General features: G+C 36.6%; 1 protein-coding gene across 1 annotated transcript; it reads left to right on the top strand.

Annotated features, from left to right (window-relative positions):
• Positions 1-1,338: 1,338 nt before the first annotated feature.
• Positions 1,339-16,475, top strand: LOC134240540 (golgin subfamily A member 4-like; the record flags this gene model as incomplete). The annotated part of the gene is given in 15 exon segments (XM_062722635.1): positions 1,339-1,510; positions 5,340-5,519; positions 6,019-6,285; positions 7,240-7,287; positions 7,693-7,848; positions 8,450-8,518; positions 8,521-8,601; positions 8,991-9,119; positions 9,511-9,787; positions 10,219-10,430; positions 12,048-12,173; positions 12,667-12,721; positions 12,724-12,756; positions 12,759-12,826; positions 13,217-16,475. Coding segments are annotated over 15 exon segments (5,041 nt in total), but the record flags the coding sequence as incomplete, so codon positions are not given.
• Positions 16,476-16,482: the final 7 nt, after the last annotated feature.

Genomic DNA, 16,482 nt, shown 5'->3' with positions numbered 1-16,482 from the left:
GTATAAGTTTCAACTGAGAAAATACTATAAACAGGATTTTTTAATAAGAGGATTAAAAAAAGAAACAAAAGAAACAAATAAACAAATTCTGAACAATCTCTGGATCCGGTTTAGTTTTAGGCCTCGTTTTATCCCAATCCCAGTGGGATTAATTTTTAGCGATATTCAATTTTAGCGATCTCAAATAATGCCAAAATTAAATCCTCGCTAAAAAATTCGGCGTATACGGTACGTCGTCGATTTATCAAAATGTCGAGTCGGGAGCCACAGAAAGCTTTTCTTTTTTTTCGCGTATAAGATTCTGGACAAATTCTGCTTCATATGAATACAAAAATAGGTCTGCTAATAACGGGGCACAATTAGTACCCATGGGGATTCCACTACTTGAGATTGTTGGAAGACTTGGTCTCCAAAAATCTATATAGATATTGTCAATCAGAAACTCAAGCATCTTTTTATATCAACTTCAGAGTGCTTCAGTCTTGTAATTAAACAATCAGAATGTTTTCAAAAAATAATTTTGCAAGTGATCAATTAAAAGATATGTAAGTTGACGAGTTCCATTTTTATTGAAAAAAGCAGTTGTCAATGATATAAAAAGCATGGACTTTACTTTAATATCGTGCGTAATGGTTTTATATAATAAAGATGATAAACTAAGTCAAAATATGAAACAGATGTGTCATGCAGACTCTGTGATTTCTCACCGGAATATAATTAATATATAAAAATGGAAATAATCATGCAGTGGAGTGGAAAATTAAGTGAGACGTTATCAAGTTTTAATGCTGAACATGGATTTTGGTAAAATTTTGTGTTTTCATATTTTCGAAAAGTTCCTCATAATTTTGAAGTATTCACATCCGATTTACACCACTTTCAGATCTCGATTATATTTATTGTTGCACAGTAATTCAGTTCCTTCACTATACATGCGTTTATTGTTAATCTTTTAGAGAGGAGTAAAGAAAGAGACTTTGTAGAAAATTGACTGGAACCCGCATTTTTATATTGTTTTATATTGTTTGTATGGATTTCTATGAAGTCTTGGAATCCAGTATAGATATGGTAATTCCAATATTGGATGTTGGGAATGTTAAATTTGACAATGATTTTGAAGAATTCAGTGTCCTTAGAAAAGGAGCCATGGGTATAAGTTTCAACTGAGAAAATACTATAAACAGGATTTTTTAATAAGAGGATTAAAAAGAAAAGAAACAAAAGAAACAAATAAACAAATTCTGAACAATCTCTGCATCCGGTGTAGTTTTAGGTCTCGTTTTATCCCAATCCCACTAAAATAAACGTTAGTGTGAATAAGATTTGAAACGTGTCAGGGTCACTTATGCGCTACAGACTTGACAGATGAAAAACACCGCAGACGAAGGCACATGATCTTTAGTTTTAGCTCAAATGATCGATAAAGAATATGTTTAAGAATTTAAAGAAAAAATTGGAACAAGGCGTCGCACAGTCGCCACTTCGAGGAGCTCTGAATGCTGTGACAAAGGTTGATTCTCTACTAAATTCTACTTTCTCAATTGCTGTAGGGCCTCTATGTAACTTCCTCTCATGCAGAAAGTTTGTATAGGTCTACAACCAAAACATAATCGGATTGAATATCTATGTGTGCTAATTTGCACTGTGTTTTTCTATTGCATGAAAACATACTTATATGTTTTGTGATCGATGTCATATGCGCGGCACTTGGTGACCACTAGTGCAGAAATATGATGAAGGCTACATGTGTATTTCATGACATCTGTATACATTCATTATCATTTTGATGTCCGACTTAAGTGAAAGTTTTATCAGGTGGCAAGTATAGAATATGCAATTTGTCTCTTGTTTTTTCCCCAATTTATGGCATATTATCATGATTATCAAAAATATTTATCATAACACCGAGTAAATTGACAAGACAGTATGAAGTCAACTCTCAACCTGCAATATTTATTATATTATTCTGAATGTTTTATACAAATACATATAACAGTGAACCGTACGCGCATAAATTCTGCGCATTCGGTATTTTTTGGATTTATAATATCACCCGTCATCAAGTCAACCTGATATTAATACTCTTAACAAATCCTGTATGTGACCTCATAATCAAATCCTGAAAATCATATTCAAACTAAGACTGGTTACAAGTTGACTTCAGGGCTCGACATTAAGGCTTGTATGCTTGTGCGATACCAATGAAAAAAAAATTATGGAAAGTGAATATTGCTGGGCACTTGTCCGATTGGACAAGTGATTAGCTCACCTCAACGAAGTTGGGGGGAGCTTATGTGATACCCTCGGCGTCGGCGTCGGCGTCCCAGGTTAAGGTTAAGTTTTTTGGAGCAGTTTTCTTTTTAATTACTTCTGTGTCCTATACTGATTAGACATGCATGGAAAATGGTTTTAGTGTGTTTTATTGTACCAGACAAAGTTTCAGATGCTGCAATTTCAGCAAAGGAATTACCAGGTTAATGTTTTTGGAGCAGGTTAACATTTTTGGTGCAGTTTTTGGTGTGGGTTTCATTTCCAAGTAACTATCAGGCCTATGTTGACCAAACTTGCACGGATGATACATCTAAGGATGCATACTACCGGGATTGCTTCGGATGCTGAATCTGACCTACATTTTCCGGTTGAGTGAACAGGTTAAAGTTTTTGGTGCAGGTTTCATTTCCAAGTAACTATAAGCCCTATGTTGACCAAACTTGCATGGATGATCCATCTAAGGATGCATACTACCGGGCTTGCTTCGGATGCTGAATCTGACCTACATTTTCCGGTTGAGTGAACAGGTTAAAGTTTTTGGTGTAGGTTTCATTTCCAAGTAACTATAAGCCCTATGTTGACCAAACTTGCATGGATGATACATCTAAGGATGCATACTACCGGGCTTGCTTCGGATGCTGAATCTGACCTACATTTTCCGGTTGAGTGAACAGGTTAAAGTTTTTGGTGCAGGTTTCATTTCCAAGTAACTATAAGCCCTATGTTGACCAAACTTGCATGGATGATACATCTAAGGATGCATACTACCGGGCTTGCTTCGGATGCTGAATCTGACCTACAATTTCCGGTTGAGTGAACAGGTTAAAGTTTTTGGTGCAGGTTTCATTTCCAAGTAACTATAAGCCCTATGTTGACCAAACTTGCATGGATGATACATCTAAGGATGCATACTACCGGGCGTGCTTCGGATGCTGAATCTGACCTACATTTTCCGGTTGAGTGAACAGGTTAAAGTTTTTGGTGTAGGTTTCATTTCCAAGTAACTATAAGCCCTATGTTGACCAAACTTGCATGGATGATACATCTAAGGATGCATACTACCGGGCTTGCTTCGGATGCTGAATCTGACCTACATTTTCCGGTTGAGTGAATAGGTTAAAGTTTATGGTGCAGGTTTCATTTCCAAGTAACTATAAGCCCTATGTTGACCAAACTTGCATGGATGATACATCTAAGGATGCATACTACCGGGCTTGCTTCGGATGCTGAATCTGACCTACATTTTCCAGTTGAGTGAACAGGTTAAAGTTTTTGGTGCAGGTTTCATTTCCAAGTAACTATAAGCCCTATGTTGACCAAACTTGCATGGATGATACATCTAAGGATGCATACTACCGGGCTTGCTTCGGATGCTGAATCTGACCTACATTTTCCAGTTGAGCGAACAGGTTAATGTTTTTGGTGCAGGTTTCATTTGCAAGTAACTTTAAGCCCTATGTTGACCAAACTTGCATGGATGATACATCTAAGGATGCACACTACCAGGCTTGCTTCGGATGCTGAATCTGACCTACATTTTCCGGTTGAGTGAATAGTTAAAAGTTTTTGGTGCAGGTTTCATTTCCAAGGAACTATGAGTTCTTTAATGACCAGTCTTGCATAGATGATACATCTAAGGATGCATACTTCCAGGCTTGCTTCGGAAGCTGAATCTGACCTACTTTTTGTGGATGAGTGAAAATGTTAGTTTTAATGCATGTTTCATTTCCAATAAACTATGAGCCCTATAATGAGCAAACTTGCATGGATGATACATCTAAGGATGCACACTAATGGACTTGCTTCGGATGCTGAATTGGACATACATTTTTCAGATAATAGACAAGGTAAAAGTTATGGTTGCAGGTCTATTACCAAAAACTATAAGGCTTATATAACATTGTATAAACCAAACTTTCACAAATGCTGCATCAAGAGATGAAAACTCTCAAATTTGCTTCAGATGCTGGATTTTCATTACATTTTCATGAAGAAGAAGTAGTTTAAATTTTTTATGTAGGTCTATTTCAAAGTATCAGATCAAAATTGCTTTTAAAAATATTTTCATTTTTGGAATGTATACTTTTTGTTGGTTAATTGTGTGACTTTGCCTTACTTAAAGACAACATTCGTTGAGGTGAGCTCTGTAATCTCTGATTGCCTATGTTTTTTTATGTAAAGAAGTCTTCAAATAATAATAATAATAAAAAAAACAACCATTGAAAAGTTTATCGAATAAAAACGGAAGCAGTACATAAACCCGAATTTCAATCCCGATATCAATGGCTATGTAAGTTAACACTTGATCGGGATCGATGTTCACTAATTGCAGCCATATTATTGCATGGCGTGGATCTTAGGATGTTTGCGGGTTTGGAATATATTTGATTGATATTACAGATTTACTTGCGAACATTTATGTTGTTGCCAGGACAGGAAGTCTAGATAATTTTTTTTTCATATGTATGTGTTTGTCTTATTTATCAATAACAACACTAATAACTCAAGCTCGTTTAATATTTTAATTTAAGTAATTGTTTTCAAGTTGACAGAATAAGATATTTGTTGAAAAATTTTCGGACAAGTGAAGTTGAAGTTCGGACAAGTTAATATCTTCGTAACTTGTCCGAATGGACAAGTAGGGAAAAAAGTTAATGTCGAGCCCTGGACTTCTGAAGGAAGAAGTCCCAGGAGGAAGAAGTCAAGTCATACCCTTGGCAGCAAACTTTAAAGTTACCTGCCTGTGAGTTATTGACACTTGAGTTTTCAAGTGCAGGGTTGTCTCTATGATCCGGGGGCCAGGGAATTTCCTATTAGTTATTTCAGTTCTAATAGAGACAACTCGGAAAGTGTATTGCATGGTTTATCCACATACAAAACATACTTTCATCCTTTAAAAATCAATTTTTCATACTTTTAGGGGTAGGTTCTCCTGTATCACAAGCCACATGTACAGACAACTATGAACATTTCAGCAGTTAATTAGGACTGAATTTTCATAATTATATCTTAGTATGTACAGGCCAGAGTTAGAAAAAAAATACAGGAAAGTTTATTACTCATTTTAGCAAACAGAAGAAGCCAGTCCAGGAGAGCCAATAGCAGAGAGTACACCCAAGAAGGAGAACAATGTGGTTCCCCAGGGTCTGAACTCTACAGACAGTGGGGCCACCGTAGGGGAGGGGCCAGCGGTCGGTCAGTTGGTGGACATACCCCTCCAGGAAGACAGTCCAAACACAACTAATGACGTAAGAAATGGTCACCATTTTGTGCTGGTCTCTCTTTAAAATTTAAATACTGGAGAGTGTCTGTGAATTAAATTTTTGAAAAAAATTTATGCACTTTTAAATTTTTCAAGTATATGCACACTCCAGAGGTGCTCGATATAAAATATTTAATTAAAAAGGCATCATAAATATATATGCACTTTCTATTATATGCACATTTCAAAAGTGCTCAATGTAATTTATTTCATTAAGAAGTCATTGTCTTAAAGTGCGTCTGTGTGATTTTACCCATTATTGTTTCTATCAATAATGTCTCACAGGTAGTATGTTAATTAAGTCATCTAAAAATTCATATAATAACCTCAGAAAATAAAATTGACTCTTTTTTTTCCACATAAAATATTTTCAAGCCGTAGTCTTTATAGGTGAAAAAAGGTTAGACAACTAATGTTATGTTTTTAATCATTTTAAAGTTTCACAGTCCAAAATAACAAGAGGCGGACATTTTTTTGTATTACAGTATTCCTCAGCGTTATCCCAGTTACCGGGAGATGACACGCCTCGTGCCGCCCGATCTCGGACATCGTCCATCAGTTCCGTCACCAGCGACTCTTTCTTCACGAATGCGAATCTCGGCCCGTTTCATCACTACGCAGCACCGTCAGACATTGAGAGCGAGGTGGAGGAGCAGGTCTCGAACCTCGATGGCTACAGTAAAGACGACCTATACCAGCTGGTCAGGAAATACGAAAGACGATCCATCAGATACAAGTCAAAGTTTATGGAGGTATGATGTATTTTTTTATTTTGAGCTGACTTGAGCTGAAGGCTCAAATGAGCTTTTCTGATCACATATTTTAATCTTCAGAACTCTGGCATAAGAATACATGTTTACATTGGCAAAATCTCTAAAATTCTTCTTGTCAAGAACAGCAAAGTTAGGCCAAAAAAATAGTCTTGTTTCCTGCTACCAGCCTGAAAAAAATAGGGTAGGTAGGTAGGAAAAATATTTTTTTTTTTTATTTTATTTTATTTTTTTCCAATGGTATTTGTTGGATATGAACTACTACAAAACTAAATTAAATATGTCATAGGTCAATATTATTGTTTAAAATTAAATTCCATGTCTTATGATGCACAACTCAAGTAGTGTTTTATGAATTCATGTTCATATTTAAAACTTATATTTCATGAAATACCACTTGAATATATATTTTTTTCACTTTGGATCATGAAATTTCCAATTTTCCCACCAAAACTAAATAAAAACTTTAGGGTCGGGTGCAAAAAAATAGGGTAGGTCGGGTAGCAGGAAACAAGACTATTTTTATTTTTGGCCTTATAATTGATCATACAGTGAAAACTGTCTAAACCGACAGTGTAATCCATCACACCGTATATTCCAACCTAAAACTTCTTTCCCATTTTACTAATTTTGATGTTAGCTTACACTGTTCAATCTGGCACTCTGTCTTCCAGCGCATGTCAGTTTAGACAGGTTTCACTGTATTTATTTGAAAGTATGCTCAAGCAGTGTAGAATCAAGTTTGTTCAAATCATGACCCAGGTGGGTCCTCAATGTGTGGGAAAAGTTTTTACATGGGGATACATGGCAAAAAATCTTGTAAAAATTTTTATTTTGAAGAAATTCTTGTTAGTATTAAATGTTTTGTCTCCTATTAACATTCAATTATGAAATATCTTCTCTTGCTATGTCTTAGCATTTGTGATATATTTACAGGTTGCAAACATTTATAAAGAGGTTGTGGCTGAAAGAGACAAACTTAAGGTATGGAATTTCTTTGAATAAATATTACCGGTAAATACTGCAAATATATCATATTTGGCGTGTACGATATTTTGCGGAAATTGATTTTTGAACAGGTTTGCTTTGATTTGATTTAGCGCATTTATTCATTTTCGTATACATGAGCATATGTGCAAGACATTTAGCATTGTACTTGAATTAGCGGACATTTCTTTCCGCCAAAGGTGCTAAGAAGAATACACATCCAAATGTAATACGTTTACAGTACCATCTTTATTTTGTTTAGATATTTCAGTCCTTTTGATATACATGTGATATGCACTAGCTGTACATGAAATGTCACATTTTTTTTTACCCCATTCAGTGGACAATATTACACAGATTATGCTTGGTCATAGAGACAATTTTCTTTTAAATATATTTTAGAACACTCTAACCCAGACACAAGACCGAGCTTTCCGGAGAATCTCAGAGCTCAAGGAGCAGATTCAGCTCGACCAGCTCGCTAAGAAGGACCTGGAGGAAAACTACAGGCTGATGCTGGAGGAGAAGGATGAACACATGAAGGTGTTCAGGACTCAGGTGAGAATGATTGTCACACAGGTAAATCAGGGGTAAATCGCAGGTAAATCACAGGTAAATTACAGGTAAATCACAGGTAAATCTCAGGTAAATCAAAGTGTTCAGGACTTACGTGTGAATGAGATAGTCTTAGAGGTAAATCACAGATAAATCACAGATAAATCACAGGTAAATGATAGGTAAATCTCAGGTAAATCAAAGTGTTCAGGACACAGGGGAGAATGAGATAGTCTTACAGGTAAATCACAGGTAAATCAAAGCGTTCAGGACTCAGACGAGAATGAAATGGGTCTCTCTATGCCTCAAAAACCACAAAAATTAAACCCTTACAAAAATTAGTGATTTCACAATATTGTTTAATAGAATATGATTACAGACTTTATATTCCCATTTGTAAACAAAAATGAACCCCTCGTCCCCAAAAAAAGACTGTTTGATAAAGTTTTTTTTTCAAATTTGTTTCTCTGAAACAAAAATGTCAACATCTTGAAAACATAAATCCAATGTCATTTTTTTTAAAAGCAGGTTTGAATTCTTTTGTTTTTGTTTGTTTGTTGTTGTTTTTTTGAGTACTTAGTTCATGTACTGTTGTTGTTAACAGATAAGGCTGCTACGAGAGGGAAAGGAGATTCCACCAGAACTGGAGGAACAATTACAGAGTAATAAAAAGTCCCCCAGAAAACCCCTGTAACGGGGGGCCCAGGAGGGGATGGGGCAAAGGAGGATAGTAATGTTCAACAACTTACAGAAAAGGTACAGTATTCTGTGTATATATAGCACCATTAAAACATTCTAAATATTTCAAGTGATGTATTAAATTTTATTATTGTTAACAGATATACAATAAAAACCAAAACTTAAAATTGAATATTAGGTATTGGGGATGGGTGGGTCTTGAAACTTGGTAAATTATTTACATGTATCAGTCAATAGCTTTTACCAAACAGTCATACCATGATGCTATTATTATTGGGAAATGAGTTTCCCTTCTTTTAAACACGATGATCATTAGAAGCTAGTTAATACCCTTTTTAAATCATAGGAATTTTCAGTATTAAAGAAGCAGAGATCTACATCTTTTACAGAAAAGAATTTCAAGGTCACATACACTTAATTTAAGCTTGAAATGTTCTATAATATAGGTCAAGAGATTAGAGGGTTTACTGAGTCGCTGTAAAGAAACCATCAGAAGTAATAAAGAGAAGACCGGACAGTTAGAGGAGGAGAATGCCAAACTGACCAATGAAATCAAAGAACTGACAAAACTAAAGGTATGCTACTCCTAACAGAAGTGAGGTATTTAAGCATTTCTTGTTACTATATACGAAATCACTCATTCCTCATGATTTTGTGGTGTAATATGACTATGTGAGGAGACCCACAAATTCATGCCCCCCCCCCCCATGCAATGTTAAAATAACTGAATATTAGAGTATAAAGTAGATCATTCACCCAGTAATCAAGTCCCTTTGAACCAATATTTTTTCCTCAAAGCACACAAACCTGTCTCCATGAATATAAGCGATTTTACAGCAACATTGAAAAAAGGTTTTTAAGACATTTTTTTTCAATCATTTTTATTTTGGTGTTTGTTTTATTTTTGTTGTGAAATATTTGGAGTATGTAAGGTACAATCATTAAAAGAATTTCTCTTTTTTTCAGGGTACCGCTAGTCCAGATCAGTTATCTAAACTACAAAATCAGATCAAGCAGGCAAGACAGGTGATAGAACAGCTGGAATCTGACAGAGAACTAGCCATTGCAGAGGTCAAACGGCAGGTGCATGAAGAAATTCAGGCCAAGGACGAGGAGGTCATCAAGGCCAGAGAACAGATCAAGGTCAAAGAGGAAGAGCTAGTGCATGCACAACAGCAAGGGGAACAACTCAAGGCAGAGAATCAGGCACTGCAGGAAAAGAACGAAAAATTAGAAAAAGCAGGTAATTTGACAGAAATGTACTGATCTTCAGAAAAATTATGAAGTCAGTCATAGCATAAAATACAGAGAGAGAGAGCATTTGAAAATTTTGTATAAAAGATAGTGTAAATCTCTTTTATGTAAAATTCTTTAATTCAGTTCCATAGGAGAATATATGCATGATTTGTGTACTCAATTATAATGCTTAAAGATTATATTTAATAAACTTTCCTTAATGTGTAATATTAAAATCAATATTACAAGTTCCCGGGTATTATTACATGTAGCTTTCTTTGAGTGTGGAAGCAAACATTTTTTTGTTGTTGAACTTTTTATCTTTGTAGGCAATATTAAAATCAATACCGATATACAGTTCCCAAATATAAGCTTTCTTTTAATGTGGAAGCATTCATTTTTATTTCCCCTGTTGAATGTTTTTTTTTATCTTTGTAGCCAGAGAGAAACTGGAGAAATCGAGGGAGATTGTAAGGAAACTAAAGGAAGAGAAACAGAAACTACAGCTAGAATTAGAGGAGCGGATCCAGAAAATGGACACAGAGTACAAGGAGCGGATCCAAAGCGTGGAGAAAGCAATGGAGGATGAGAAGGAGGGGTTGGTACAGGAGCTTTCCAAAGCCAAAGCAGCAGCCATCAGCTGCATGCAGGTAATGGAATGTTTTTACAGGTAAACTTCGTTATCTCGACATCGACGGGACAGTCGGAAAATGTCGAGATATCCGAGGTGTTGAGATATCAGAGTTGAGACTCGACGTCCTTAATTTTACTGCATAGTAAAACCATAGACCTAAACTGAACAGACTTGTAACTACAGGTACCTACATGTCTTCAAATAGACTGTAGCTCGTTTGTTTCAGCTATCCTTTTATATTTATTAGAAAATCTAAGAAGTTATTCACAAATATTATTTATGAAATGCTTTCTTTTTTATCAAGATCTTCTCATTTTACTAAAAGCCGTTTTCATTCAGCATTCGATCCGCGTGCCACTAGCACTGTCAGAACAGTACGAAATGCGCTCTATAAACTCCAAACTGGAACGGTACACAGTCAACTTCCGAGATATGGAAAAAAATAATGCGTAACATATTTTTAAAATTATTTCATTTCACTTCTTTATTATTTCATAATCATTGATCATTAATTTTCATTTCATTTTTAAACCAAAATTTAATTGGAATTGCACATTTAACAAACTTGATGTTACATATGCATAATTACGGCTGATGCAATAGTGTATATTAATTGTTCATTGTCATTCAGTTACTTTTTTTTATAAAATGTTTAAGTTTTGTTAGATTTCGACATAAATAAACAGTTTTACATTTACGCAGAATCGAAAAGATTTATCTATGATACACAGGGGCTTGTGTAGAGAAAATAAATCAGTTTAAAAAAAATTGGTACCTCGGAGAAAAAAAACATTCTCCGAGGTACCAATTTTTTTAAACTGATTTATTTTCTCTACACAAGCCCCTGTGGATGATATTACCCAAGCTGAACATTAAACAATTAACATCTCGATATGCAGGGCTCAAATTTGGGATTCCTCTACAAAAACATTTTTACAGAGCAGTATGTAGTCAAAACATTGGTGTGAAAGGTGTGAATTTCTGACAACGTCGAGATACACGGATTCGTCCGTGCGTGATGAGCGACCAGCTAACAAACAATTAGGTTAAGTAGAGCAGAAAATTGCATTGATGTCGAGATATACCAGGTAAATTTTGCTCTTGGGACTGAAATACGTCGAGATAAGCGGGTAGTCGACATTACCAAGGTCGACATATCAGAGTTTTTGCAAATCATTTATATAGTAAATAATGCCGGGACCGCGGACGGATGTCGACATATCCCAGGTCGTCGACATATCCGATGTTGAGATACCAAAGTTTACCTGTACTATGTTTCTCATTTCACAGGAACAGTTTTATCTTGTCACTCAGTACTTAAGTTTCGCAAAATTATCTCCCTTGGCGTTTTCGGTACAGAGGGGAGTATCGTTTCCATGTAAACTTTTATTGTGTTTCTCATTCACAGGCAACAGTTTCACCTTGTTGATCAATTAACCAGGTTATTAAGAAAAATTAAAGATTCATTTTTTAGATTGATCCCGAAAATTATTGATCAATGAATAGTTTTATCCAGTGGACATAACCTCAATTACTTCAATTTACATGTATTTGAATAACGGTAATCTCACTATCACTGCCTATAATCAAATTTTATGAAGATTTTTTTTTAAAGTGTTGTTTGTAATTTAAGGAGGAAACAGAGAAGACCATTGCTAATCGTGTCCAGGCCTCAATGGAGGAGAGAGATCAATACTGGCATCAGATCCTGCAGGAAAAAGAAAAAGAACATGTAGATGTTCTAGATACCAAGGTTTGTGTGTAGAAAAATTAGCGAGTTGTTCATGAGAGCAAAGAAAATTCTTCAGTGATGTAGTTACATATAAATTATATCATCATATAAATCCAATTCTTCATCCTTGTCGTAAGGTATCCACACATTTTTCTTCCTTAGCACTGACTTTAAAGAAATTCTGACAAATTCCTCGTAAACCAGTCTTAATTTCTTTATTCCTAAATCCTCGATCACTATAAACTAAAGTATTGAACATAGTATGAAAGCATTCATTCTACAAGAACTCTAGTTCTTTCATCCTAAGTCAGGAGAGGGCATGCTAACATTTTTTTTTTAAGACGACCTTGAATAAATTTATTATTTTTTCATTGAGAGATATACTTAGATACCTGAAGCATTGCACTACATCCTTCAAAGACTTTATTTATCACTATTTTGCTGTATGTGACCCATTTTACTAACATTAATGAGGCGCAGAGTTTCTCAACTTCTGTACGAATTGTTAAACAGGCAGAAGGAACATGCCTAGTTGCTCAGGCAGATGGAGGGAACATAAAATCGTAAATGGTTGGAAAGGAACAGGAAATGAGGCTAGCTGTTGAGGAAAGACTCACAAAATGGCTACCTTATCACAGCAGGACTCACTCATCTCCAAAGTGGCGGACACACTTTCTTCTGTGCAAGACTTGGTTATAAGTAATTTAAGATTATAATAGTCCATGTACCTTTGAGATACAGGTATGTCCTTTTAATTTACAATATTAATAATCAAATGTCATAATGTCAATTCATTATCTGGTAAAAACATAAAGTAAGAAAAGTAACTGCTATTTTCCCTGAAATCATGCCTTGTTTTAATTTTATTGACAGATTGATGCATGAATGTAGGTTCTGTTTCAATAATTTTCAAATTAAGTAGGTTTTTAAGATATTTCTTGTTGAGGTCAAGGTCATTTTATTTGTAATCTTATTTCTATTAGCTATATTTCCTATATTGTACAAACATGTTTCTCTCCAATAACACTTATTATTCAAAGTAATATTTTTGTCATTTGTTTGTCTCTAAGGAAAAATCCAAACTGGAAGGAGAATTGGCAGACCTTCAGAGTGTAGTCACAAAGCTCACTGAAGAGACAGAAAGCAAGATCCAGAAAATTCAGGAAGAGGCAGCTGAACAAAAGCAGGAAATGGAATCCAGGCTCCGAACTCAGATGGAGGAATCACTGAGCAGGAAGGATCAGGAATGGGAAGAGAGACTGCAGTCTGCAGCGGACACGCACACCGTCCAGATTGCAGAGCTAACGCGAAAGCAGGAGGACGCCATGCAGGGTTCAACTTCAGAGCTGGAGGGGTATTACAAAGAGCAGATGAAGACGATGAAATCCAACTATGAACAGCTTCTTCAAGAGAGGGCCCAGCAGGTGGAAGGGATGAATCTGTCACTGCAACAAATCAAGGTGGAGAAGGAAAATGTAGAGAAAGAGTTATCGGAAGTGAAAGAGGAATTAAGTCAAAAGAGGAAAGAAATAGAAAACCTGATGACTAATAGTGGTAATGTTCAGTCTGAAAAAGAGGCCAGGATTGCAGAACTTGGAGTGGAGGTAGAAACGCTGACAAAGAATATGGAACAGTTAGGGAGAGAAAAGAAGGAAATGGAAGAGGACATTATCAAAATGATAGAACAGAAGGAGAAGTCAGAGCAGACGTACAGGGACAGAATATCAGAGTTAACTCAGGAAAACAGTGACACAATGGCAGCCATATCAGCGTCATCTGATGAAAGCATCAAAGCACTGACCAATCAGATAGAGGAGAAGAACAGAGATATAACGGAGCTGATGGAGAAGTTACAGAAGGCTGAGAACAAGGTGGCAGAACTGGACAAACAGTGTGAAAAAGTGGAAAACAAACTTTCTCAGTCACATAAAGAAAAATCCTTCCTTGAGGAGAAGATAGCCAGTTTTGAATTATCCATGTCAGAATCACTGAAATTGAATGATGATTTAAATCAGAAAGTCAAAGAGACTCAGGAGATGTTTAGTTCTAATCAGCAGCAGCTGCAGCAAGAAAAGGCCAGTCTGGACCAGAAGATCACGTCATTACAGGAAGCTGTCAGTGAAGGGGAGCAGAGGGTGACAGAAATGGAGCAGGCCATTGTAAAGAAGGAGGAGGAAATTCAGACATTGAAAAAAGTTTTGGAGGAAAATGCTGTCTACATCAAAGAGCTGGAAGAAAAAGTGAAGGAAAGAGAAACAGAGAAAAATGAATTATCTGAGATTTTGGGAAGCAAGGAAGAGGAGATAAGTAAGGAGAAAGAAAAGTTTGATAGGCTGAGGGCAGAGGCTAAAGGAAGATTGAAGGAACTGAAGGAGAATTTGGATGAGAGTGGACAGAAGTATCAGGATCTGGAGCTAGAGAGGAAGACACTGATAGACAAACATAATGAGGAGATGAAGGAGGCTCAACAGAAACTTCAGGAGGAAAAGTCCAGCTATCAAAGCCTAGAGGAAAGTTTTAAAGCTCAGTTTGAGGAGCTGAAGTCCAAGCACAAGGAACAAGTGAATCAATTAAGGGAAGAATTTCAAGAGAAGCTGAAAGAGAGAGAGGTGGAGTTTGAAGGGAAGTTGACGGAGCTGACCCAGCAGAAGGATCTGAATGCTGAGGATTTGATGAAGGACTTTGAAACGAGAAAGACGCAGGAGATAGGGCAGATGGAAGAGAATCACAAAAGAGAGGTGGCCAGCCTTGTGGAAGACTGGGAGGGGAAACTTCTGAAGGCAAAGGAGGAATTTGATAAAGAAAGACAAAACTTGATCAGTCAACACCAGGAGGAATGTGTAAGGACTACGGAGGAACATCAGAAACAATTGGCAGAGGTACAGGCTAACTTGGAACAGAGGATAGCTGAAAAAGAATCAAGGATTGAACAACTGAACTCTGATTTGACGTCTGCTCTAGAAAGTAAGGAGGCCTCTTTGAGAGAGTTGACAGAAAATCAAGCTCAATTTGAGGGATCCACCAACAAGACCATTGAAAATCTGAAGCAGAAGTTGCAAGAGGCAGAGGAGAAATTGCTTCAGATGAATGAAAATATCAGCAGTTTAGAGACAGAGAGGAATAGTCTCATTGAAAGCAAAGCAATGTCTTCTTCACAGTATGAAGAAGAGATAAATTCACTAAGAGATTCAGAAAAAAATAACAAGGAGAAGCTCACAGCTCTTGAGGAGCAGGTTAAGGATCTTAGTCAACAATTGTACACAGTGTCAGAAAAACATGAAAAAGAAATGTCAGAAAAAGAACAGGTGATCAAAAACCTAGATGAAGAAATAAAGCAATTGACCAACACTAATAAATCAATGGAAGAAATGTTAAAAGAAATGAGTGAAGCTTCCCAAGCCAGAGGAGATGACTTGCAAGAAAAGGAAAGTAAAATGAAAGAACTGGAATCTTTACTTGCAAAGAAAGAAGAAGAATGGTCGCAGAAACTCGAAGAGAATCAAAAGCAGTGTAGCCAAAAATTGGAGGAAATTCAGGTAGAGAAATCAAAATCTGAGCAAGATTATGAAAAAAGGATATCAGAAATGTCTGAGAATGACAGCGAACTGCAGGCCAACCTTACACAATTGAATAGTAAGGTCAGCCAGACAGAAGAGAAACTTCATGACTGCATTCAGCAATATGAGTCTCAGATCGAGGAATACAAAAACAAGTTGGAGCAGCAGGTGGAAAGTGGCAAGCAGGAGATTCAGAAAGTGGAGGAGCAGTGGAAGAACAAGTTACAGGAGTTGAAGCAGAAGTACATGACCAAACTTAAGGAGATTCAGAAAGAAAGCAAGGACAAGGTCAGTTCGATGTCACAGGAATCCGGCGAGGTCCAGAGAAGACTGGCAGAGCTGGAGAGCCAGTTGAATCAGGAGAGGACCGACAAGGAGGCGATGTCAGAGGAACTGACCCACGCCAACACCAAACTTCTGCAGCTGGAGGAGACCTCGGGAGAGTCCAAGATGGCCATCATCGATCTGGAGAAGAAGATTCAGGAGATGGAGAAAGTGGATAGGGAAAAAGACCAAAGGATCTCAGAATTACAGGGGAGGATCAAAGAATTGGAGTCTGTGATTGTGGAAAAAGACCAAAGGATTGTGGAATTACAGGGGAGGATCAAGGAACTGGAGGCAGTGGTTGTGGAAAGGGAGAGTGAGGTTAAAAAGTTAAGGCAGTGTGTTGATGAGAAAGATAAAGAACTGAGTGAGAAAGAAGTGAGAATTGAACAGTTAAGTGGTAGAATGAATGAACTGGAAAATGTAGTCAAGGAAGAAGGAGTGGTGAGTGGGGG

Source organism: Saccostrea cucullata, unplaced genomic scaffold, assembly GCF_032062105.1.
Source record: "Saccostrea cucullata isolate Sc308-1 unplaced genomic scaffold, CSIRO_AGI_Scuc_v1 ctg13720, whole genome shotgun sequence".
Classification (NCBI taxonomy): Eukaryota; Metazoa; Mollusca; class Bivalvia; order Ostreida; family Ostreidae; genus Saccostrea; species Saccostrea cuccullata.
Note: the sequence above shows the minus strand (reverse complement) of the source record. Positions and strands in the feature narration are given on the sequence as shown.